Below are 27,463 nucleotides of genomic sequence, written 5' to 3'. Positions count from 1 at the left end.
AAGTGTTTTAATCAAGTTAGTTGAAACCCTAAAAATGTTGGATCGTACCAAAGTGCTCTGACACCAGTTTGAATCTGTTTGAATCTGATGATTTCCGTATTATTCATTAGCGATTTATAAATATAAATACAAGAGGCAAAGTAATTACAATCCCATAATATTAGAATGAGATCAAAAACTGAATAATCTATCTACGGAAACTAGGATTCTGTGAAATAAAACATATCTACAGAATCATTGCAATAGACTAATGATTTTATGCAATTATAAAAGGTATTCCAAATAATTTACTTTAGTGCATATTATACAATTTATAATTTAACCATGGACAATAGACCTGAAGTAAAAATACAACATCATCGACCATGAAAAAGAAACAGAAACAATGTAATGTTTCTATATTTACATTATTCTTTTGTTACACATAAATTACTCCTTATTTTCATAAATATATAAACCAGAGCTCTCAATTTCGCAAGAAGCTACTCACATTCGATTTGAAGTGGATTTGAAGTGGCATGCAGTATGGTGGAGAACTTAATTGAATTGTGTGGCTTAGCTGGTGTGAGTTTGGAGACCTACACTTGTGGTCTGGTCTGGACAACATAGACTTTTCCTTCCTTTATGACACCTTCAATGTCCTGAGGAGTGCCATACAACTCTTCAATTGCATTTCCTGCACTGGCAATGCTTGACAATATTTTCTTGCGAAAACTAGCATCAATCATCAGTGGATCTGACGAGTAGTCGAGCACCACTTTGTCTTCTTCATCCATTGGCACACTGTTCAGAAATAAAACTTAGTTAACCCCTACAGACAGCATGATTTAGAATTGCAAAACGATTACTTCAAAGGTTCACAGGACAAATCAATCTCTTTGTGAAATACTGAAAATTCATACAGAAACTGAGAACTGCTAGTGAGGCTAGAAGCTCTCAAAAACATATTTCATTAATAATAATTAAAGTTTAAACAAATCGTATGTAGTTATATCTTTTGTTTTTACTAAGTAATTTCTTATAATACCATTATTGTTTCTTCAAAAATCCTAGCTAATCTCTCAGTGGTTTCATATTTCCATTCTTAAAATATCTTTAAAAACTAGACGAAAAAGGACAGTTCTGACTCCAACCTCCAGATACCAATATCCCTATCCCACCCTTTATAAGGAGATGAAAACACCATCACTATGGTGTGGACACTGTGCTGGATAATACTGCTAATCTAAGGACGAGTTATGCTTGATACATTCATGTTTAACTTGTTTGGAATATGATGCCTGCATAATGTTTACCTCAATTTCATATTTATTACAAGGATAAAGATATACTGAAAGCCACTTAATTAATATAAATTAAACATGTGGTTACATTAGTTCATCAAATTCTATTAGTTCTACAAAGGATGCTCATTGAAGAATAGATGTCAAAGTTTACCTGTCATAAAGACCAGCACCAGCATAACCTTCGAGATCTTCACCATTAGAATCAGATCGAAAAATTATTGACCTCCTTATAAATAGCCCGATAGGTTTGCTAGGATAACCCAAGACCTAATGAAGCCCAGAACCATAATCAAATAATGGAAAATTATAAGAACAGATGCAGTGCTGGTGAAGGTAATTTTATACCTCCACTATAGTGTTATAATACAACCCATTGTTAGGATATCTGAAAATATCTCGCCACATCATTATTCTATTTATATCATAAAATATATTAGAGTATCTTCGACTACCGCTTTAAAATAATTTATGTATTTCTTTATTTTCATGATCTGTTTTCCTTATTTGATTGGGATTGAGAAACTATTACAAGTATAGATAAGGATGAGTAACATCCGAAATGTCACATGCATTTCTGACAATATAATATTATTCTCAGTATTGTCCTCGTCCCTCTTGCCCAAATAGACTGGCCCTCTAACTTCACAAATAAGCATTACAAGAATGATAACAAGCACCAAACATAAACAACGCTGAAAAAGATGCTATAACAAAATCACCTGAGGAGAATTCAAATCACGTTTTTTGCAGATAAAACTCAAAGCACGGCCGGGATAGGCTCCAACTAGTGTTTCACCTAGTCCCTTTACAACCTATACCAAAAGAGAATCACACCAAATGTCTGCTTATTGCCATAATCTCTTCAAATGGCGAATATGTTTTTCAAACGTGAGGAAGCTTAGGCAAATAATGAAATTATTAATTATACCTCGGTATATATTTCTGAAGAGTCTCCAGAGGTTGGATTAGTTGTATGGATGACAAAAGCATAGTCAGCATTAATCACTTCCTGGACAAGGACGGACATGGAAAGATAATCGTGGTCCAGTTTCACTTTTCTTGTGCTGAAGTACGCTCTTTCGTTCCACTTTGAGCCCCACACCTTTTTGAGAGTCAACAAATTTATGGGCTAAAATAAGATTACCAGAATACTACAAAGATTTTGATTTCACTAAAATTTGAAATAAGATGTTCCACTCCAACAACTAGGGAAAATTTAAGAACATCAATGAAGAATGAGAAAAAGAAGGGGAGAGTAGTTGTACATAAAACTGCATGGCTGAAGTAAATAAACTTATTTACTTTAACCCATAGGCCTCCACTCACACCTGATTGACATTTATGAAATTTGTGTTTACCATATTGAAAATGAAAGAGTAGTGGACTGTGGCCCAGATATACAAGAAAATAAACTTTTTTCTTTTTGGAGCATGATATATACTTGAATGAAACAGACATCAAATAGAGTATATGGAGAGAAGTCACACTTTTTTTATAGCTGTCCATGCCTGTCCCCAGCGTTTTTCACCTTCATCTCCCGGCCAAGGCATCCCAGAACCCTTCATCGTAGTTTTCAACTCCTCTACCTGAAACAATCAATTTATTTTGTTTCATCTGTAAGACCATACACAGTAAGAGAAGAAAAATACAGACAAAAGTACTATGTCCAGGAGAAGATGCACTTAAGGCCAGCTTCTATATTAAGCAACTAAACTATAAATGAAAATTTTGAAATGACATATTTGAAAGGGAAATCCGTAACAGAAATGGTGAATACATGTTTAAAATGGGATCCCCATTAAAGTTGCATGACTAGAGAAGGATTCTTTATTCTTAATTAGGTTGTTTTCTTAAGTTAGTTTTTGGGCTGATATGTAGCTTTGTTCTTAGGAGACTTCTTTCCTTTATGATATCTCTTGTGTACTACAAATATGGGCCAATATCTTGATCAGATTGATATACAATATATGCATAAAGTAAGATGTTTACAATAAACCTTTACAGACTGTTGGGTTCAAAAAAAGGGCAGAGGTCTAGGGGGGGTTTTATTGAGTGCAGTGGAAGGGAGAGGAGGAAAATAAAAGTAATTAACTATATGCCTTTATGGGAAATGGAGGATAAGAGGAAGCCAAAAACTATAAACTTATATGGCTTGATGTTGATATAAATAAGCCTGAAGTCCATTGGTAAAATGGGATTGTAAGAGATAATAAATATAAAGGCAGGTAAGAAACTTATATAAATAAATAACCAGAGTAATTGTAAGTCAGTACACAATTATTTTGAGTCATTCCCCCTTCTCTCCAACTCCTTCCAATTTTGGACGGGTGGCAAAATTGCAGGGAAGGGGCTTTTTCCCCTTTATTTCTTTTCCACATCTCTCCTTCTACACCTCTACTTTATATATTCCCTTCCCTCCATTTCCCTCTTGTCTAAATTTGAGATTATCTATACAAATCAAATTTCAATAAATTCATTTAGAGTAAGGCCTTTTTAAATTTTTGTAGGTGACCAGTTCTTGAATTTCTTCGAACATCTCTCTCTAAGCACAGCTAGGAGTAGATATTATTTCCAGTTTTTATACAAACCTCTACCATTTCTTTGTTTGTTACCATTTACGAAGTGACTGTCTTCTTATTTTCTAGGTACAGCTGTTTTTCTGATTCCCTAACTACACTACTGTACCATCAATCAAGAAAAGTAAAGTATTTTTATGCAATATCATATGCAATTATAATAATCAAAGATAGAACTATGTTTATCATATCACGCCAATTCTTAAGCCTAAGATTAAAAAGAACATACCAGCTTAGGTGGTGCATTCAACTGTAAAACTGTTTCACGGATCTCCTTGAGGGCACTGAAGTCTCCTTCAATTAACTTCTTTTTTAAAATATTGATCTTCTCGGCCACAACCTGTTGGTTAATATGTCGTCCAAGATTATTAAACTACATGAGAAACTTATAAAAAGTAAATGAAAAATAAAGAACTAGATACCGTCACTACATCTAAGTAATCTTTGAGATTGAATCCTAAGAACTAACAGGTTTTTATGTTCTCCTTTTCCAAAAATAGGTTCTTGGTCAAAACCTTAATCTATTACTCCCTCACTACATCACTTATAAAGCAAATTCAAGAAGCCAGGGGAACCTCATTTTACAAAAGGGTTACTTAGGACATTACAAAAAGTTCACTTATCACCAAACTTTGGTTTTTTTATTATAACCTTAAAATTTTATATTAAAATTTATGCTCCAAATTCCAGTGAACATTTTTCAAAAATTATATGATTGCCCAGGATCGAATATGCAATTCAGCAGCCAGAATCAGAAGTCAATGTCAGTGTGACTTATCCTCATCAAATAAAAGATACATGTAACAAGTGGATAGGCAGGGAAAATCCTTACAAGAAATAACCTCAGAATACAAGCTGCAAGGCTCATTATGAAACATAATAATGTATAGAATATAAGAGATGATAAAACAGTACCTGATTTGACTTATCAGAGAGAACATGTTCAAAAACTCCAAATGGTATGGCAACCGAGGTAGGAATTCCCACCCAGGAAGGAACCTTTCCTTTCAAGTAAGAGATATTGCGAGATTTAGCTCCAACCTGGAAAACACAACCTTACACAAGTTATACCGAAGGAACACAGAACTAGAGCAGCAACAGTGTCTGTACACATCAGAAGTTTGGCCAAATAATGGCCAGAACTAGAGCTGCGACAGTGTGTCTTGACACAACAGAAGTTTGGCCAAATAATGGATAGATAGACAGTCGCAAGTAAAAAAAAAAATTATAACTGCTTAAAAACTGCGCAGTTTTAAAATCTAACCATTTCCCCAGTGAATTCTTCAGATGAGATTGCATATCTACCACTGAACTGCTTTCTGACCAAAGATAAAGGTGGAACAGAACCAACTTCTTCCAGGTCAATTGATTTCTCATTTATACTCTCACCCTCCTTGGCCTCACTGTAAGAACCCCCAAAGTGAAGCAACATGGTGTTAAAATGGTAATTAAACTGCAATTTAGGTTTTCACTGGGTGTAAAGTGAATGTTTTAACAAAAAACCATTTATAATCATTACAGAAAATGATATTGGTGCATAAAGTATAAACTAATACAACATGTTAAATAAGTCATTTTGTTTAAGTTACAATCTAGTAATGTAAACTATAAACTGACTTATCTAATAATCATTGAGACCCGAAGCTAAAGCATAAATGTTACCTGTAAACTACCTCAGCAGAGGTAGGCTTCAAGCGCAAGAGCTTTCCTTTATTTGCTTGGAGGTCAGCAAAGATATTGGGATCAAAACATGTCGCAAAACACACCTGGAAAATTTAAGACCTTAGTATTTCCAATGAATGCATCAGAAAATCTAATTAGAAATAAATATCGTCAATTATCATACAACAACTAAGCCCTTTTTCACTAGATGAGCTCAGCTACGTGAATCAGTCAACGCCAGAAAGTCCTGACCATTTCTTCTCATTTATCATGCTAAGATATAGAGGTGTCAATTTAGGGGGCCAAAAAATTTGAGCCACAGCCCACTTAATGAGAGGGCCTAAAAATATCTAAAAATAATGAGGCCCTAAACATATAGGCCCCAAAAATATAAGGCCCTAAAATTTAGAAGGGGGCTTTGGGCCCCAATCAAAAAATTAATAAATTTTTTTTGAAGAAAATAATTTCGAAAAATAATATTTTCAAAATAAAAAAATGAATAAAAAATATCTAAAAAATAACATTTTTTACACATCTATTATGTATATTCATACATCAAATTCTATAATATATCAATCAACGGCTATTAGTTCTGTGTTTCTTTAATTGCATTTTCAAATAGGTTGGAGCTGCATGACTCAATAACTAAATGATAACCACCCCAATGTGCAAGGTAGTAAGTAGTAGTAAAAAATAAATAATTTTGAAAGAGCAAAATAAACCAACAGCATTAAGAATGAAGGCATGACATCTTTTTATATATTATAGTTACATCAGAAAGAAAATAACAAAAGCAGAGGTGGAGTTTCTGTGTGGGGTGGAGTTTTTGCAATGAAAAACCAAGGAATTGGTGAAAAGTTGCTGCAAAAGTGAAATTTTTAAAACAGAATAAGGCCCCCCTCAGTTGGGCCCAAAAATAACACATTAACTAAGGGGCCTAAAATTATGAGGCCTAAAAGATTTCTCTTTAGCAAGGGGCTTAATAAAGTTGGGCTTTAATGGGGCTAAAAATTAAGGGCTTTATAAAATTGGGCTTATTTGACAGCTCTACTAAGATATAATTATCTTACTGTTATCATGCTTATAAAATAGTACATTAATTAAGGATATTTGTAATAATTAAGGGTATTTTCTTCTTTCTGATAGTTTGTGGATGGACAAAAGAGTGAAGTACAATAATTTACGGTTTGAAGCTAGTCTACGGTTTTATGAAGTGCACTAATTTGCCGTTTGACCGCATAATACAGTATGTCATTATATTAGAGGAGGGACAGTGAGAGTGCCTTATTTGACTATATATAAGTGATTAAACACAAATAAACATGAAATACATAGGTTCGTCATTCTACAGAAGTAGCTTTCAATATAATCCAAAAACAACATGTTATTCAAAACAGGATACCTTGCTATTTCTTGCTCGTACAGATACATGAGATAGGACATCTGGCATATCAGGTGTCAGGACAGCAACTGTACCATCTGGAATTTCTTCCTCTCCCTTCACGCTCTTGGCTATCAAAATTGTAGGTCGCTCATATGATTTATTTTGAACGGCTAGCAACTCATCCACAACCTCGACATATCCAATAGTTTCAACTGGGCTAATAACCTGCCAACTGTTCCAGGCAACTAGAATTGCATCAAAAGGCCATCAATAATATTAAAGCAATAAAATAATGAATGACGTGACAGTTTAAGTGAGCTGTAATATACTGAAGATGAAACCATGGACTCAAGTTGAACAAGCATAATCAATCCCACCTTCCAAGATTAGCAGTCTTTCGCAGTACAGGATCTAGTCGATTTACAAGAGTAGACAAAGAAGCCGCAGATCCAGCACGGATAATTTCTTCAGTAAATATTTCCACCTGCGAGAGGAGATTTTCAGGAGAGAAACAAGAACACAGAAAAAAAAAAAAGCTAAAAAAGTACATACAGCCCAATTTTCCACACCAAGTGATGATCCAAGATATTCTGCCGATGGCTGAAGAATTTTCTGGTATGACTCTGCCTTATTTGTGAGTGCAAGACGTGTTCTGTCAAGGACTGACTTTGCATACAATGCCCAATGAGTGTCTTTACCCTTACACATGGTTAAGGCAAGATTCCATCCCTTTAAAAGGAAAAATAAAAAAGAAACATTAAATTATGATTTTGATTTAGCTAGACGGATAGACATGAACATCTACAACAGCTCGGACATTACATCCAGTTAGCACCAATAAAGAAAAGCACTTGTTGTCTTCTAGTATTATCATGAGTCCTTCATAATCAGTTTTGAGTTTTTGATTTTGCACAAAGAAATTTCAAACTAATATGAAACAAGTTTTAATAAACTTATTTCTGTTGAAAGAACTCTCGCATCATTCGATTAACTATTTTAAATAATCATAAACTGTATAAATGACCGAGTCAAAAAAATTGCATATATGAACAGCTGAAAATATTAAGATGTAAGGGGTCGTGGATCTCTTCAGAATCAACCTCTTAAGGCATCATAGATATAAGCTTTTATGCTAATAATCGATCCTACTATGTCACTGTGAATTAAATTCAGATTGCATTTAGAACACCGTTAAAGAAATGCACAACTTAACTCTTTTTGTTGGTGTGGTAAAGTTTTTCAGGTGAGAGAACAGCTTGAGGGTCTTTCTTGAAATAAAGATATGACTAGTGAGTACGAAATAAAAAATGAAAATATCACTACACCTTCAAACAGTAGATGAGATCTTCGTTGTCGTCCGATGAAAGTGCAAGGTTTTCGAGAACCAAGCAGATAAAGTACATTATTTTCTGCATAGTCCACACAACAGAATATCAAGCTTCATATCTTTGTATATGTGTATATCAACGTATAATAAAAACAATGAGCAGCATTTGAAACTCTCAAAACAGGGAATCACCTCAGGTCCAGCATTGTTTAATTCCTCGTATCCCCTTTCCACTGCTGTTCTAACCGCAGAATCAAGGGCAATATCCAAAAATAAAAGATCTTTCAGGCGACTTTGGGACTTATTGAGTAATGGTCGTAATTCCTGACGAGCTTCTAGCAAACCCTATTGCAAACAAACAGGCATACATATCAATAGGCGAAAGGTAGGGTATTAATGCAAACTACAAAGATATATTCAAAAAACATCTCAAAATATCTTAATTGTATCTTATAAGAATATGTTGAGTATATCAAATTATCCCTTAAGAGGAGGTTTTCCATATTTCAACATATTTTGTGTTGTTAGAATGATTTAAGAATAAGTTGATTTGATGTTTTGTTAATGATTTAAGTCTAAATAATGGTTATAAATGGTGAACATCCCTCAGCCTAACAAGCTAGTTTTGTAGTGTTCAGTTCGGTAGGCTCAATCCAAATCCTAATATGGTATCAAAGTCTATCTTTGATCTGTTAGACAACCTATTATTGCCTTATCTAGGGCTTCTCATGGTATGGTTCAAAGAGAAAATTAAATCGAACCAAACCAAATCATTGTGAATAGGAATTAGTTTAAATGTATTTATTTAGTGTAATTACCGATATAGCCCTGTAACCTTTATATATACGAGAAATAATAATGAGAAAAGTATGAAGCCAAGAATTATTGACATGGTATCAGTAGGTTTTCGATCAAACCTGTGAGTCTTAGGTTAATCTTGGCTTTATTCAGCGACACCCCACTGGGTCGCTCTTGAAATCATCTCGGTAGATCTCGTTTCTCGGTAATTGAAATCATCTCGGTTCTCGGTAATCTCTTCCAAGATTGCGATTCTAATCTCTGGTGCTTACAATCGTGTTTCTGGTAGTGCTCATAAGTTACAATTTTGTTATTCCTCCTTGTTTGCAAATCGTGTTTGCTTTGATCGTGTTCTCGTATCGGTGTCGGCAAGTATTCTGAATTAGGGTTTTGATTTGGTGTCGGCGAGTATCCTGAATTAGGGTTTTGATTTGGTGTCGGCGAGTCTCCTGAATTGGGGTGTTGATTTGGTGTCGGCAAGTATTCTTCAGTGTTCCGTTGGTGTTTCTTGTTTCACGTTAACAAAATTGTTACGTTAACAAAATTGTTCTTAAGTCATCTCTGATATTATGGCTTCCGAAAAAGAGAGAGATCATATTTGTGTTCGTTTTACCGGAAAGAATTATCTTGTTTGGGAATTTCAATTTCGGATGTATGTCAAAGGAAAAGGATTATGGAGTCACTTGGACGATGTCTCTTTGGCACCGTTAGAGACAACTGACTTAGATGCATGGGAAATAGAAGATGCTCAGATTATCACTTGGATTCTCGGTACTATTGATCCTCACATGATTAATAATTTGCGATCTTTTTCAACTGCTCAAGAAATGTGGAACTACTTGAAGCGTATCTATAACCTAGACAATGCGGCCAAACGTTTTCAGTTGGAGCTAGACATTGCCAATTACAAACAAGGCAATCTGTCTGTTCAAGAATATTATTCTGGTTTTTTGAATTTGTGGACAGAACACTCTGCGATTATACATGCTGAGGTACCCAAGAGTTCTCTCGCGGATGTCCAAGAAGTCTATAATACTAGTAGGCGGGATCAATTTCTCATGAAGCTTCGTGCAGAATTTGAGGTTGTCAGAGGTGCCTTGCTGAATAGGAATCCTGTTCCTTCTTTAGATATAGAGAGACTTTCCTGTTTGAGATTAGCTATGTCGTGCTCAAGTTGGAATCTTCGGGCTGCATTGTTCTGACTGTAGATTTTCTTCAAGTAAGCCCACATTGTTGCTGCAGTCTTGTAAGGTCGAAGGTTCAGAACAATGTTGGGATCAACCGAACCAATGATCCACGACATGATTTGAGCGTCTTTGACCACCCATTTAGCATGTTCAACCTTATCTTTGTCTTTGTTAGGGGCAGGAGTTGTTTCATCAACATGACCCCACAAATCTTTTCCTTTGACATATAAAGAGAATTGGAATTCCCAAGCTGAATAGTTTTTGCCATTAAGGCGAACCATGAAAACATCTTGTTTTTCTTTTGACATTGAATCGAAGAAAATTGGAAACACGAGATGGAAATCTTGATTGGAAAAAAAAAAAAAAAGGAGGAAAAGAACAAGACCGGGAAATTCGAAGCTGAAAGACAAAACTAGAGAACAAAGACTAGATTTTGGATCGTGACATGCTCTGATGCCATGTCAAACTCAGATTCTATGAGTGAAAACTGTGTATTCTTCCCTTGGGAGAATTCTCATATATATACACGTTAAATTACAAGATAAATGGGCTATTCTTCCTAATAAATCAGAAACTGCCATATATACATTTATGCAGTTTATTATGCTAATTAACACTACTAATTATATTCCAATAAATCAGATAGTGCAGTATAATATACATTTATGCACAAATATTCTGATTAGTAATTATCATAAATGCAGTCATTAAACCTATTGACACGTCTTGCTACTCAAAGATCCATGTCTCATGATGTTGTCATTTCTGAGTCTTCTATGTTTGCATATGCTCCTCAAGGTAGAGGTAAAGGTCGTGATATTCGACATGTCCAATGTTTCTCTTGCAAACAATTTGGACATTTTGCTCAGAATTGCAGTAAGAAGTTTTGTAATTATTGCAAGCAGCGGGGCCATATTATCTCTGATTGTCCCACTCGTCCTCCACGATCAGCACAACGGTCGGTGCAAGCATTTCCTGCTAGTACAAGCTCTGCAGTTGGTCCTTCCATCACCAATCCATCTAATGGTGGTGCTCTCCAACCTGAAACAATCCAACAGATGGTACTTTCCGCTCTTTCAACCTTGGGAATTCAGGGTAAGTCTTCGAATGTTTTCTGCCCGTGGTTTCTTGATTCTGGTGTATCCAATCACATGACAGCCTCTTCTGAATACTTGCACAATTTACATTCTTACCATGGTAATCAGAAAATTCAAATTGCGGATGGTAATGCTCTCTCTATCACTCATGTTGGTGACCTCAACTCTGATTTTCGGGATGTGTTTGTATCACCTGGACTTGCTTCCAATTTATTATCTGTTGGTCAATTGGTTGATAATAATTGTAATGTAAATTTTTCTCGTGATGGTTGCCTTGTGCAGGAACAGGTGTCGGGGAAGGTGGTTGCGAAGGGGCCTAAAGTGGGAAGATTGTTTCCACTTCAGTTTATTTCTAGTCATTTCTCTCTTGCTTGTAATAATGTCTTGAATTCTTATGAGGATTGGCATAGAAAATTGGGTCATCCTAACTCTGCTGTTTTATCTCATTTATTTAAAAATGGTTTGTTGGGAAAAAAAACTGTTGTTTCTAATGCCTCTCTTTCATGTTCTGTTTGCAAATTAGCTAAAAGTAAAACACTTCCTTTTCCGTCTGGTGCTTATCGGACTTCCTCTTGTTTTGAAATGATTCATAGTGATGTATGGGGTATGTCTCCTGTAGTTTCTCATGCTCGCTATAAATATTTTGTCACATTTATTGATGATTATAGTCGTTTTACTTGGATATATTTTCTTCGGTCTAAATCTGAAGTGTTTTTTATGTTTAAGAAATTTCTGACATATGTTGAAACTCAATTTCATGAAAGCGTTAAAATTTTTCGCTTAGATTCTGGTGGTGAGTACATGTCTCGTGAGTTTCAAGAATTTCTTCAACAAAAAGGCATTTTGTCTCAACGATCTTGTCCCAATACCCCCCAACAAAATGGGATGGCAGAACGCAAGAATCGTCATTTGCTTGATGTGACACGCAGTTTACTTCTTCAAGCTTCTGTACCACCCCGATTTTGGGTGGAGGCTCTTTCCACAGCTGTCTTCTTGATCAATCGTCTTCCTTCTACGGTTATTGATCTCGATTCTCCTTTTTTTCGTCTTTTTAAAATTCAGCCTAATTATAATGATTTACATACCTTTGGATGTGTGTTTTGTTCACTTACCTCCATTTGAAAGGCATAAGCTTGGAGCGCAGTCTGTTCAATGTGCATTTATGGGGTATAGTCACTCTCATAAGGGATTTGTGTGTTATGATGTCACTAACCATCGTTTTCGTATTTCTAGGAATGTGACATTTTTTGATAACCAGTTTATGTTTCCATGTGTTTCTCCTGTCATGAATGATATTGTTACTCTTCCTAAGTTTTCTATAGAACGCTATAAACCAGGTCATGTATATGTCAGAAAACACAAACAGCAGGTTCCCACACCCCTTCTCGACGCTGAACCGCCACCTGATCCTGTAATGGTTGAACCACGACGTTCTGGTCGAATATCTCGAGCACCAGATAGATATTCACCAGACAGGTATGATTCCTCACATACTTCTCTGACTGCCACACTCTCTAGCATATCTATTCCTACTTGCTATTCACAGGCTGTTAAAGATGTACGTTGGATAAAAGCAATGAATGAGGAACTTCAAGCTCTTCAAGAGAATTTCACATGGGATATTGTCTCTTGTCCTCCTGATGTTAAACCCATTGGCTGCAAATGGGTGTATTCTGTGAAATTGAATTCTGATGGGTCCCTCAACCGTTTCAAGGCTCGCTTGGTTGCCTTAGGAAACAAGCAGGAATATGGAATTAATTATGATGAGACATTTGCACCGGTTGCCAAAATGACATCTGTTCGTACGGTACTCTCTATAGCTGCTTCTAACGGGTGGACTCTTCATCAATTAGATGTGAAAAATGTTTTTCTTCATGGTGACCTGGCGGAAGATATTTATATGACTCCTCCTCAAGGTTTATTTCCGTCATCTAAGGGTGTGTGCAAGCTCAAACGCTCCTTATACGGTTTGAAACAAGCGCCTAGAGCATGGTATGAAAAATTTCGCTCCACTCTACTTGGGTTTTCCTTTACTCAGAGTCAGTGCGATTCTTCTCTATTTATTCATAGAACATCTACTGGAATTGTCCTACTTCTTCTGTATGTTGATGATATGATTATTACTGGTTCTGATCATGCTTCCATTCAAAGCCTTAAACAACAGTTACAAGCAGCGTTTCATATGAAAGATCTTGGTAATTTGCATTATTTTCTTGGTCTTGAGGTTCATTCTACATCCAAGGGCATATTCCTCCATCAACACAAGTATGCCACAGATTTAATTTCTATGGCTGGTCTGCAATCAGCTAATCCAGTAGATACTCCTCTTGAGGTTAATGTTAAATATCATCGTGATGATGGTGATCTGTTGCATGATCCCTTATTGTATCGTCAACTCGTGGGTATCCTTAATTACTTGACTATTACTCGCCCTGACATATCATTTGCTGTTCAACAAGTAAGTCAATTCATGCACTCTCCTCGCCACCTACACTTGGCAGCAGTTCGACGTATAATTCGTTACTTGAAGGGAAGCTCTCATCGTGGTTTATTCTTTCCTACTGGAATTCCTCCTAAATTGAGTGCTTATAGTGATGCCGATTGGGCAGGGTGCCCTGATACTCGACGATCTGTCACTGGTTGGTGCATGTTTCTTGGCTCTTCATTGATCTCATGGAAAAGTAAGAAACAAGCGAGAGTCTCTAAATCTTCTACTGAATCTGAGTATCGTGCCATGTCTGCGGCTTGTTCTGAAATAATTTGGCTCCGTGGTCTTTTGGCTGAACTTGGATTTCCTCAAATAGAGCCAACTTCACTTTATGCTGACAATACAAGTGTCATCCAAATTGTTGCGAATCCTGTTTTTCATGAACGCACCAAACATATTGAAGTTGATTGTCACTCAATCCGTGACGCTTATGATGACAGAATAATATCACTTCCTCATGTCAGTACTCAGTTGCAGATTGCAGATATTCTTACCAAGGCTGTTCCGCGTCCACGTCATCAGTTTCTTGTAAGCAAATTGATGCTCATTGACAAGCAGCATCAATTTGAGGGGGGATGTGAATAGGAATTAGTTTAAATGTATTTATTTAGTGTAATTACTGATATAGCCCTGTAACCTTTATATATACGAGAAATAATAATGAGAAAAGTATGAAGCCAAGAATTATTGACAATCATAGTTAAAGTTCACTCGAACTGAACCGTTTCAATTTACTCAGAACCGAACCGAACCAAGAGCATTAGTTTGGTATACTGTTTAAAAATTCCAAACCGTACCGAACAATGTTTTCTGAACCGAACCATTTATTAAAGAACCAAACCGTTAAACTGTTTTTCAAAATTTTTTAAAAAAAATTATAACTTATTTTTAGTATTTTTCATTTTCAGTTTTGGTTCGGTTCGATTCTAGAATTGTTTGTGTAATATGGTTTGGTTCACTAACCAAACTTAACGGTTTGATTATTTTAAACTCAGTTTGGTTCGGTTCGGCGGTTCAGTCTAATTTATGGTTATTTTTTAACAGCCCTAGCCTTATCAGGGTATCGAGGTCATGCTCAGTATGTCCAATCTATTCTTGGGTGTGGGGAGGTGTTTAGAGTCTTGCATTGGATAGTAAGTCCTAAATAATGGTTATAAACGGTGAGCGTCTCTCCTTTACAAATCACTTGTGTGTAGTTGAGTTAGGCCATTAGCCCAAATTCTAAGATATTATCAAAGTCTATCTTAGATCTATTGGACCACCCGTTATTGAACCACTCAGATCGCGCTGCTAATGTCCAATTTTGGGCATAAAGGAGAGTTATGAATAACATACTAGATATTGATATGGCTTGAACGATGATCATAAGTGGTGGACATTTTTCACCTTATTAGACAGTTTAATGGGGTTAAGTTAGCCTTAAGCTCAAACTCTAATATGGGTATCAGATGTGAGGGGCATGTTGAGAGTCTAATCTTGGATGGTATTGGGTGTGGGAGGCGTGTTGAGAGTCTAATCTTGGATAGTGATATGAACTGAATAGTGGATATAAGAGTACAGTATAAAACAGTAACGCTTGGAATGCTAAGATATTATGATAATAAACTAAGATACTCTAACTTAATATCAAAAGATACTATGAGATATTTATATATTCTTCCACTCCCTCAAAGAACTTGTTACAAATATATTACCTTTTAAAAGGGGAAATATAACAACCAAGACAAAAATACAACTTAAATCTTAAGGCTAGTGCTACAAATTCTAGTATCACATCAAATCAATATAACTTTATATTAATTATAAGCTTATTCTATCTTCTCCTTATTTCCTACTGAAACTTTATAATTTCAACACTCATCATAAACAAAAAATGATCATTGATTGATTAAAGAAGCATATACCTCAAGAAGCGGTTCAACATTCCTTTCTTCAACATGTTCCATCACAAACCGAACTAATTCCTGCTTGAGACAGATCAGACAAATAATTATAGTAGTTCATGAGGTATAACACTATCTCAAAAAAAAATATCACATAAAGTAAGATGACATTACAGAAAAACCAGATGGCAAACCAGGCACCGGATTTATCTGCACCCCAACCATGAAGCCCTGACCCTGAGGAATAATAGATTATAAATTTTATAGCATTATCCCTAAAAGTATAAGAAAAATTGTCCTTGTAAACAGAAGTCTTAACAATATTGTTACCTCAGTTTTGTAGCCTAAGCAATTTGAAATAGCAGATTCAAGATCTGCACCTGAATGAACTGCCTGCATATCATATAATCAAACCAAAATCATCATCTGAAAACATAAATGACAAGTTGGCCAAATGTGTTAAGGGTACCGGTAGGCAACCCGGGATTTAATACACTTTCGTAGAAGACCATCTAAAGAGGGAATGGAAGTAGAAACAACTGTTCAAATAATCTATTGAAAAAGTGAGTGGCTAGGCTATATAATGCAAGATAGTAACTCAAATGAACCTTACCACTTCCCATTGCAGCTTATCATTAACAACAACAAACTTTATCCGGTACAAATTTACCTCAAAATTGTTTATTTTCTTATGGTATCAGGGGTATGGTGCAACACATCTATTGTGATCATACCGCAATGCATATGCTGGCAAAACAATAAGGACCGTAACAAAAGAGAAAGATATTGAATAGAAGCCAAGAACATTTTCAACAAGTGTTCAACCACTAACTGGAAAAGAAGAAAAAGAAAACAAAATATAACTCAACTTAAGCCAAATATATGAAACCAACCTTCAACGTCCTCATATAGTGTCCCAGATCTCTCAAAAGACCTTCCTTCTGATCTCTCCGAAAATTGGGTTCAGAATGGATGGCACGGTCATAGCTTAGAAGACGTTCTTTTGTTATTCCATTGTCATTCAATGTTTTCCAGTAAACACCAATATCAAAGTCGCTATTTATATAATCAATTAGTGCCTGAGGAGATATTTTTACCGAAACATTAAAGGTGATGATGACATGGGAATCCATATGTATTTCAAAGATATCAAAAATAGCACATTACCTGACAGATCACAACATCATCAGGACTAGTATTATTGTGTAACTTCTGGTGCCATTCCTCCATGATTCCACCCTTGCAATCGTTTTTTCTCTGAAAATCAAACAGATTTCCATGCAATTTAAGATCAATATACGTAGAGAGGAGATAAATATGCAGAAACTAAATAAAAGCAAATAAAGAACATATCTACCTGGATGACAAGGATTTCATCTCGAATACGCTGTCCCACATCACCTTCACCTCCACGGCCAACAGTGGAAAGGATCATCCTAACAACTTCCCTGTACTGTGGATAACTTGCATAAACATTCTGGAGCAGCTCTGTAAGCCTATCCTGGGCTTTACTTATCTCACTGTTCCAACCATAAACCAATTCTTACGATGAGAAGAGATTAAGCATAGTCATATAGATATATTATAACAAACGAATTAGCCCATTCACAAAAGAAAGGCAATGAGCTGTCCAAATCTGAAGCAGAAAGCAAGATATTGCGATTCATAATTTATATTTTCTGGAAGGCTTAAAAAATTTCATGTCTGGAGGGCATAAACCAAGAAATACTAATCATATATAGGAAGTTCACCGTGGTTTAACGTTGTAATTTTTGTTCCATATGAGCTGTCTTGTAGCCATAAATCTCATCCACACCAAAATACCCGCAAGACCCAATTGACCAGCATTTTTGGCTTGATCTATTAAATCTGCTGCAATATTAAATCTGCAAAAACAGATGTACAAGTGACTTACCAAGATTCTACTGAACAAAGTAAGATCCTATGAAGTATTTTGGTGACTACATTGAATCAAAATAGGCTACTTCAGATCCAAGAATATATTGGTGAACTCACAGCAAGCAGTCAAGGAATAAAAATTGCCAATAATGAGGACTTCATACATAGATTAAGATCAATGATAAATTATTTACCTCTAAATTGTTCTTAATAATGGGCTTATAGTTTTTCTTGGTTTGCCTCTATTTATATCTATTGCATTTTCCATTTTCTCAACCCTCCTTACTCATGCTTCTTCGAGTCTTCTCCATTGATAGAAACCCGAAATTTAAGAGAGGAAGAACTTGTATAATTGAATTGACAACTAGTATTACAGAGACTGAAATCCCTATAATCCCATACCGAGCTCCTCAGAGAAGAGACATTTCTCTCTCTACCCAAACCATTTGGATCCTAACTGAATACGTAATGCCTCATTATTCTACCCTCCATTTTATACAACAAACTCAACCTTCTTTCTCTCTCTACCCAAACCATATGGATCCTAACTCAATACTTAATTCCTCATTATTCTACCCCCCATTCTATACAACAAACTCAACCTTCTTTCTCTCTATACCCAAACCATATGGATCCTAACTGAATACTTAATGCCTCATTTCTAGCCTCCATTCTATACAAAAAATTCAACCTTCTTTCTCTCTCACATAACTAATTTTGCTGACTTTTCTAATTTCCCATTTAAGGGGGTCTTTGCACAAGTGAGCCTATGGCTGTAGTCGGAACATGTCATTTATACATACCCAAATTACTTAAGACGAGACTCTACCATCTTTTTTACGATGGGAGGTACCGCAGTATTTAACCTAATATAAATGTATCTTAAATGTAACGTATCCTGTATTTTTCAGTGAATGGTGTATCATGGTATCAGATCCGATACTCACAACAAAAGCAATAGCGAATTATGTTTTCTTAAGATTTTTTATGAAAACTCTATGTCTAGTACTTATACATAATGACAATGACAGCTAGCAACAATTCAAAAAAACAGTAAAACCTTTAAGGGATAACGTACCTATGCATAAAGGACTTTTGTGCCTCACTTTCCATTTCTGCTATTTTATCCAGCAAAAACTTAGCTGTACCTTTGCCATCACCAAAATCCTTCAATGAAAAAAAAAAGTCTCATCAATCAAAATAACACTGAAAATCAACCAATATACGTCGATTTAGAAGCACCAATAATACAATTTCATAAAGTGTAACCTTCTGTATCTGCTTCTTCCCACCAAATTCAATACAAAAATCTGATCCACTGTTCTTGAACCACTTCCCGTCTGATAGAAGGACAAAAGTTAATCCTTTAAATGTGTCATCATTGACCTCTATATCTAAGGACTGGACCTGAAAATTGTATTATTATTATCAGAATTTTTAAACTCGGATTTCAATGGCCTAAGAGATTAAAATACAATTTCGTATTGTTATTTTAGAAACCTCGGGAGAAGGATCAGATGAAGAACCAGCTCTAAAAGGTGTTTCTACAGCCTTATCCATAATAACAGACCCCGTGGGTAGAGAACTTTCTGGTGGTACCTGAGATTGACATTTGGTTCCACGTTAGTACAAGCCCTACACGCAACACATACGTCAATTTAAACATTCAAAGTCTTCTGTCAGATTTTGAGTTAATATTATACACTCACCAACCATTCTCCAGGTGTTGTTTTAGATAAGGCCCAATGAAGTGTAACAGGTATTTTGTAGTCCGTAGCCAGGTGAACCTTAATCTTACCACCATCTTTGGTAATGAAGACCTTAAATAATGAAAGAATTAAAATTAGGACCACAGCCAAAAGAATACCAGCTTCCAAAAAGAGATGAAAAAAATTACAACTTGATGAAAGTGTCTCACCAAAAGATCCTTATCAGCAAGCTTGTAAGTTTTTTTATTCAAAACACTACCAGTATCATATTCTTCCCTTTCCTTGGCATATCTTTCAATTACTGACAAAGTCTTTGGAGCATCTACAAATTGTTGGTCTACATCAACAAGTTGCTGGTCTGTGTTTTTAGCAGCATTACTGTTAATAAGCTGTGTCAAATCTCTTTTTTTCCTTTGTATTCTTTCAGCTTGAAAGTATTGTTTGGTTTTCAATTGCTTGGAAACTTTAGTCTGTATCTCTCCTTTGGTAATCTTCCTACGTATCTCATCCACCGAAGCACCCTTCTCAAGCTCAGATAGCAATTCTTTTCTTGCTTCCTCAAATTCAATCTAAATTAATTAAGGAAAGAGCGCAAAAAAGCCTGATTAGATAAAATGAACATTATAATGTTGAGAATCTAAGTAATTAATGTTCAGCAGATAAGGGGATATCAGAAATGATTTTATAAGATTACAAGTTGTTGTTCGGGAGAAAAATTAGGCTTCCCAGCTTTTTCCCAGCGTATAAATGCTTGAATCTGTACAAGTTCATCAGGGATGGTCTTTGTTTTCGAAACAGAAGGCTCCTTTACTTTAGCAGCATTAGGTTTGTTAGGCTCCTTCACTTCAACATCACTAGTTTTGTTAGTCAACCTTGCACGAATATCTTGTACAGAGGTACCCCTAGAAACTTCCTCTAATAATTCGCGTCGGGCCGCTTCATATTCTTCCTAAAAAAAAGAAAAATATAATAAAAATAATGCATTGAAAGACAAATGCACTAGTTCTGACTTTTGAAATTCATCTAGCCAACACTTTTGAATTCAAAATCCCAAGTTCCAACAACTCAAGAGAATGGCAGTTGTGTGATAAGAGCCAATTCCCAGATTCTGTTGCATAATATACAGAACTCAACTACACAAGAACTAGAGAGGGGACCTTAAAACCCATTACAAAGGATCCTAGAGTCATTTTAAATGAGGACCAGGACAACGGTAAAATAATAGGACCACACAGTAAAATGAAGACATGAACTAGGAAGGGGGGTTATAGAAAATTAGGTAGAGCAGACATAAGCATAACAATAATAGTAGATTGAAGATACTATTCTTTTTTAGAGGTTGTTATGCCGTGTTATAGAAAATTAGCTAGAGCAGACATAAGCATAAAAATAATAGTAGATTGAAGATAATATTCTTTTTTAGAGGTTGTTATGCCGTGTTGTATCAAGGACGTGTACCCTGGATAGATCAAAGGAACAGATTCGATATACTCTCTAGAGACAAAGCATCAAAGCAAAGTGGCAATTAAATTGGAGAGTAAAACAAACCAAATAGAAACCATCAAAATCGTAAAAAGAATCTGCTGAAAGAAATATTGCTGGAAGCAAAACTTTACAACTAAACGCAAGAGTAAGAGATGAACACTTCTTGATTCTGGCCTTCTCTTGCTCTGGGTTGTATGACTGGATTAGAGTTAAAGAATCAAGAAGGAAAGAGAGAGATTCTACTATGAATAAGAAATGAGTAGAATGAATCTTGATTGTTAGCATTAGTTACAATCTAAGATACATAGTTGGTTAATCTAACCAACTCATAACATAATTCAATTATGAACTCTGATGAAAAGGAGCCCAATTCTCATTGCAATGGGAAGCCCGATGACTATTCCTAATAGTCCCCTTTCAATTTCAGGACGATTGACCAAGAGCTTGTCAAACACTGTTAGTTTGTCCCTTAGTGCCACAAATATGGAAGTACATAGAGGCTTAGTTAACCCATCAGCCCACCGGCCTTGAGCTAGAATATGAGAAACCACTAGGCTTGTTGATGACTTCTTCTCTGACAGAAAATGTCCTACTCCTATGTGATTGGTTCTTGAATGAAGAACGGGATTTTGAGATAGAGAAACAACACTCAGATTATCACGGCAATGGCCTGAGCTAAACTTCTATATTCAGCTTCAGTACTGAACCTGGTAACCCATGTTTGTTTCCTGGCCCACCAGGCCACCAAATTAAGGCCTAGGTAGATGTCAGCACCTGGAGTGGACCTCATATCATCTGGGTCAGAGGCCCAGTCTGCATCACAAAAACCAATGCTACTGAAGGTTGTTAAGGCTTGCTTATGTAAGAAGTCGACAGTGGTTGATTGATCCTTATAGGTACCTTAGTATACGCTTTTCTGCTTTTTAATGTTCTTGTTAAGAGTATCACATTGGATAATATATGGCTTGAACATGTGCTTATAAGTGGGAGCAATCCTCATCCTTCAGGCCAATTTTGTAGGGATAAGTTAGACTCAATAACATTTCTTAACATGATATCAAGAGCCTCGTTTAAGATCCGGTGGACCACCTACTATCAGATCTCCTCTATCGGGCCACCCACCATTTATTTCCACACTCCATATGTCCAATCCGGGGCGTGAAGAGGTGTGTTAAGAGTTTCACATCAGACAATATATGGTCTGAAAATGTGCTTATAAGTAAAGGCAATCCTCTTCCTACAAGCCAGTTGTGTACAGATGAGTTAGATCCAACCACATTTCTTAGCAGTTCTTCAAGAGGATTAGATAGAAACTAGCACACCTTGTTCATAGCATGGAAAATTTCAGGTCTAGTAACGGTAGCATATTGAAGAGCTCCTACAATAAATTTGAATATTGTTGAGTACGTGACATTGTCAGAACCAACTATGGATAGTTTGGTGTTAGAAGCCATAGGAGATGCAATGCCTTTGGCAGTGGTCATATTGGATTTTGTGAAGAGATCCCTTATGTATTTGCTTTGAGATAGATGAAGAGACCCTCTAGGAACATGATGAACTTCAATTCCCAATAAATAGTTTAGTTAACCAAGATCCTTTAGAGAGAGAAAGGAAGATTTAGCATTTAGTGATCAGTTGTTGAGTGATGTTTTTGGAGGTGTCAGTGATGAAAATATCATCCACATATACTAGAGCAAATATGCAATTATTCGAGTTCTGAAGCAAGAAGAGTGAGGGGTCACGTTTGCCTGCAATGAAGATGAGGGAGATGAGAGCATTCTTGAGCCTTTCACACCAGTTACTTGGTGCTTGTTTTAGTCCACATACAAAGCTTTGTTAAGCTTGCAGGACTATGTTAGGGTTGATTCCTTCAAAACCAATAGGTTGAACCATACCAACCTCTTAATTTAGGATCCCATTGAGGAATGCAGTATTAATGTCTAGCTGCTGAATTTGCCAGTGCTAAGAGAGTGCCAATGTTAGAACAATCCTGACATTGATAGGTTTCACAAATAGAGATAAATTTTTTGTTTAGTCAAACCCCGCTATTTGATGAAATCCTTTGGCCACCAGTATAGCCTTATTCTTATTGATACTACCACCAGTGTTCTTTTTTATTTTGAACACCCATGTACCAATAGGTTGCATATGAATGGTTGGAGGGACTAAAGTCCAGGTATTGTTTTTTATCCGAGCATCGTACACAGACTACATAATTGCATGCCACTCAGAAATGGCAAGGCTTATTTAGGAATATTGGGTTCAAGGTGTGTGAGAAGTAAGGTAGGGTTGAGTTTGGATTACACAATACCATATTCGGTTGTAGTTTTCATGGGGGGACAATTTTGGGGATGAATTCTTGGAATGGGTATGGTGTATTAGATGAGTTGATAAGATATGATGAGTTTGAGGATGAGTTGAAGGCATGATTGTGATGGTAGGTTCCTAAAGAGAAGATATAGGTGACTCCGTTTGTTTTAGAGTAACAATGACTGGATATAGTGTTGCTTTGAGAGGTGTAGTTATAGGATTAGAGCAAGATCTGGGTGTAGGTGTAGGACTAGAGTAAGGTGTAGATATAGATTCAGGTGTAGTATTGCTATGGATAGATGCATTGGAATTGGATGTAGATGGCATAGGTAATGAGTATTTGGAAGGACATAGAAAAGAGTCAAAAGTGATGTAGATGGCATAGGTGATGAATATGTGGAAGGACATAGAAAAGAGTCAAAAGTGATGTAGATGGCATAGATGATGAATATGTGGAAGGACATAGAAAATAGTCAAAAGACACACAAAGGAGAGGTATTTGTGGAACATAGAGATAGGCACCTTGAGTGAGGTCTAGGTGTAGGTGTAGGACTAGAGTAAAGTGTAGTATTGCTATGGATAGATGCATTGGAATTGGATGCAGATGGCATAGGTAATGAGTATTTGGAAGGACGTAGAAAAGAGTCAAAAGTGATGTAGATGGCATAAGTGATTAATATGTGGAAGGACATAGAAAAGAGTCAAAAGTGATGTAGATGACATAGATGATGAATATTTGGAAGGACAAAGAAAATAATCAAAAGACACACAAAGGAAAGGTATTTGTGGAACATAGAAATAGGCACCTTGAGTGAGGTTCACAGAGAAAAAGCCAAACATTTTTTTCATTTTTCAATTTGAGATTCTTGAGTGAAAGAAGAGATTCTAACCCATCAAGTGAGACAAATTCAGACCTAGTGTTTGCAGCAGTAACAACTCAATCATATTCACCGAGAAGTGCTTCAAGAATGAGTTTGGTTTGATCACGATGCAAGACAGGATCTCCGATGGACATTAGCATATCAATTATGGTGCAAGTAAACTCGCGCAATAAACTCGGCAACAGTTCTTGTATTTTTTGCAAGTAAACGGAGTTCATATTGAAGTCATCTTTAGCGCCCTTTCATTTGCGTGTGACAGTATGCATGAATTTCCTCCCAAATCTGCCATGATTGATGAAGGAGGACAAAGCAAGATAGAAGAGTGTCAGAAACAGTGGATAGCAACTAAGTACACGGCAAGGAGCCTTGTTCCTCCCAAGTTGTGTACGCATGATTCTAAGATGCACTATCACGATCAGCAATAGTGAGGTATCGTTCTGGAAGTTGAGGTGACAATACGTATATCATCATTTTTGGGCCTCTAAGGACACCTTCAACTTGTTGCTACTATTGGAGATAGTTTGTTTCATCCAATTTTATAGAAATCCGTTGTTTGAACGTAGATTTAGCAGCGGCAATGACTTGTTCGTGATCAATAGTAGAGTTAAAGAATCATGATGAAGATGAGTGAGAGCGAGAGCGAGAGAGATTCTATTATGAATCATAAATGAGTAGAATGAATCTTGATTGTTAGAACTAGTTACAATCTAGAATATATCGGGGGTTAATCTAACCAACTCCCAACAAAATTCAGTTATGAATTTTGATTGGAAGGGAAGAGAATTGGGTCAAGACCCAATCATCATTATAATGGGAATCCCAACGACTTAAAACCCATTACAAAGGAGCCTAGAATCATTTTAAATGAGGACCAAGACCAAGGTAAAATTAAGAACCAGGAAGGTCTGTAGCAATTTAGCTAGAGCATACATAAGCATAACATTAATAGTAGATTGTAGATACTATTCTCTTTTAGAGGTTGTTATGCTGTGTTGTATCAAGGGTGTGTGCACTGGATAGATCAAAGGAACAGAATTGATATATTCTCTAAAGACAAAGCACCAAAGCAGTGCACTAATGAAATTGGAGAGTAAAACAAACCAAATAGAAACCATGAAAAACCATAAAAAGAATCAGCTGAAAGAAACATTGTAGGAAGCAAAACTTTGCAGCTAAATATAAGAGCAAGACACGAACATTATTTGATTACTGACCTTCTCTTGCTCTGGGCTGTATGACTGCTTACCCTTTCTTTCCCACCTAATATATGCTTGAATTTGTACAAGGTCTTCAGGAACGGAAACTTGCTGAACTGGCTTATCTTTTACTGGTAACTTGATGTGAAAGTTATCACCATGGTTTTTATACCTTTACTTCGAAAAGAAAAAAAGAAGTAAATAACTAATCAATTTCACAATAACATTGTGGATTAAATATAGGGTAAAAAATAGACTATGATAAGCACACCACTTATTCTGAGATTCGTCAATTACAAGGAACTCGATTGCTTGTGCAGCAGGATCATCAATTTCAATCCTAACTGAGGATCCTGAGCCCGACTAATAAGAGTAAATAAAAGAAAAAAATCGTCAAACAATAAGTAAATTAATATTTGAACCACTCAAGAAAATATAAGAAACATTTTTTCTTTTGTAGTTGTTATTGGAACTTACTTTTACAAAAGCAGTTCTGAGAGCTCTATTCTTATAAACTTGAGTTCCATTTGGGCGACGAGAAGGAAGTACCCACTTCCTGGAAACAGAATAAGGGAAAAATATATCTTTCAAGTAACAAGATATATTGCAATAGAAAAACACCTTAAACACTTGAGGAGCATTGAAATAAATTAAAAACTATGATACTAAACATACCCTTTACTTTCACATATAATTCCCCAATGTAAGACCATAGAGCCCCTACTATTTGAAACCTGAACTTCTACTTGTAATGCAGCTCCTGATCCTCCTGAGGAACTAAGATTGACCTGCTCCATCACATCAAAGCAACCATTAGCTAGTGTATTGCTACAATCTCTCATTTATTTGTCGTATAAACAATTTAACTTTTCAGGCCAGCTGAATACCTGCATTTCAATATTTCCATCCAGGTTGAACTTCTCTGAAAGCTGCACCGACCCCCAAAATAACCCGTCAATACACCATTCCAAGTTCAGGTTAAGAATAACAGACAAACAAAGACTCGTTGAGACATTGATTAAAATTCACCTTGCACAGTTCACACATTATGCAACTCATTTTAAAGTTACGAAGCTATTGAACAAATCATAATCACAAGTTAACAAGTATCCAAATAACTAGTAAATAAATATACAAGCAACTACTGATGCCCGGATACTTTAACATTGTCTAGAGTGAATATGTGAGTGAAAATAGTTAAAAAGAATTTACAATTTTCCAATTCAATTCAATTAAATAAAACACTCCCAATTTTACCTTAAGACATTTTAACAGGCTTGCATTCAGTGTTACCAGAAAAGAACAAAAATATTAATCACATTCAAAAAAAAAAATAAAAGAATGAGTTTGGATTCTACTGGAATAATAATAATAATAATAATAATAATAATAATAATAATAATAATAATAATAATAATAATAATAATAATAATAATAATAATTAGTATTATTATTATTATTATTAATAATAATAATTATTATTATTATTATTATAATAATAAAAATAATAATAATAATAATAATAATAATAATAATAATAATATAATTCAATTGATATTAAATAATTAGAGAGTAATTAGAAGATTTATAACTTTAATCATAATTATAAATAAAGCCATATCTTATTATATTATAAATACTAGTAATAATAACAATAATAATACTAACCAAAATAATAATAAAAATGTTTCCATAATAATCGCTTTCAGAGAAACCAATACAATGCGATAATAATCAAAATGTTTCACCGCATACCTCAGAAGCCGCATTTGACGTTAACGTAGCGCGTGAAATAGACTGATTCTTCCCCATGGCTACTCTGCGTTTCCTAACACACAGCCTACTCCCACGGAAATTTGTAGACAGCAAAAGCTTCTTTTCTTTATCAACACTCTGCGATTGGAATAAAGTACCGGAAACAATTCCACGAGAACCAAGCTTACTTTGATACTCAGCAACCGATTGACAAAGCAAAGTTTGGTGGAAGATGCTATGGCTCATTTTGATAGATCCACTCACTCGCTCTTTCTTCTGTATGAATCCGAAACCAATCAGTGAACACTACAATACAAAACAGAAATTATTGAAAATTGATCATGATGATAATGATGATGATGATGAAAAAGTGAAAGGAACCTTTGATGAATCGGTGGAATGGGCGAGATTGGAAGAATCGCGAATCTCGCAAGAATTGGAGTGGAAAATGGAAATATCTACGTTGAGCCTTGGAGTGTGTGTCAGTGAACGATAGCGGTTGCTTCACTAGTCGCTTGTGGAAGGTGAAAGACACATGGC

The 27,463-nt window shown here is 35.7% G+C and overlaps 1 protein-coding gene across 3 annotated transcripts; it reads right to left on the bottom strand.

Moving 5' to 3' along the window:
- Positions 1–243: 243 nt before the first annotated feature.
- On the bottom strand, positions 244–27,463 carry LOC131642142 (alpha-glucan water dikinase, chloroplastic). Of its 3 annotated transcripts, none has more exons than XM_058912427.1 (34): positions 27,305–27,463; positions 26,924–27,229; positions 26,056–26,097; positions 25,844–25,956; positions 25,646–25,724; positions 25,440–25,531; positions 25,187–25,340; positions 19,991–20,245; positions 19,506–19,865; positions 19,297–19,407; positions 19,088–19,186; positions 18,857–18,994; positions 18,666–18,754; positions 17,440–17,574; positions 17,046–17,208; positions 16,856–16,945; positions 16,582–16,767; positions 16,019–16,081; positions 15,863–15,925; positions 15,710–15,769; positions 8,428–8,580; positions 8,234–8,317; positions 7,461–7,637; positions 7,286–7,392; positions 6,927–7,140; positions 5,525–5,628; positions 5,127–5,265; positions 4,778–4,903; positions 4,092–4,202; positions 2,774–2,872; positions 2,215–2,388; positions 2,006–2,098; positions 1,438–1,553; positions 244–783 (listed from the first exon to the last, which is right to left on the bottom strand). In XM_058912427.1, exons 2-34 carry the CDS (start codon positions 27,167–27,169, stop codon positions 579–581), a joined length of 4,440 nt encoding a protein of 1,479 aa, XP_058768410.1. In that variant the 5' UTR covers positions 27,170–27,229; positions 27,305–27,463; the 3' UTR covers positions 244–578. The 3 variants fall into 3 exon arrangements, with proteins under 3 accessions (XP_058768410.1, XP_058768412.1, XP_058768417.1); XM_058912429.1 differs by having other exon boundaries at positions 26,924–27,199; XM_058912434.1 differs by lacking the exons at positions 25,187–25,340; positions 25,440–25,531; positions 25,646–25,724; ... (2 more) ...; positions 26,924–27,229; positions 27,305–27,463 and adding an exon at positions 20,956–21,081.

This window comes from Vicia villosa, linkage group LG1 (genome assembly GCF_029867415.1).
Source record: "Vicia villosa cultivar HV-30 ecotype Madison, WI linkage group LG1, Vvil1.0, whole genome shotgun sequence".
NCBI classification, from domain to species: Eukaryota; Viridiplantae; Streptophyta; class Magnoliopsida; order Fabales; family Fabaceae; genus Vicia; species Vicia villosa.
Note: the sequence above shows the minus strand (reverse complement) of the source record. Positions and strands in the feature narration are given on the sequence as shown.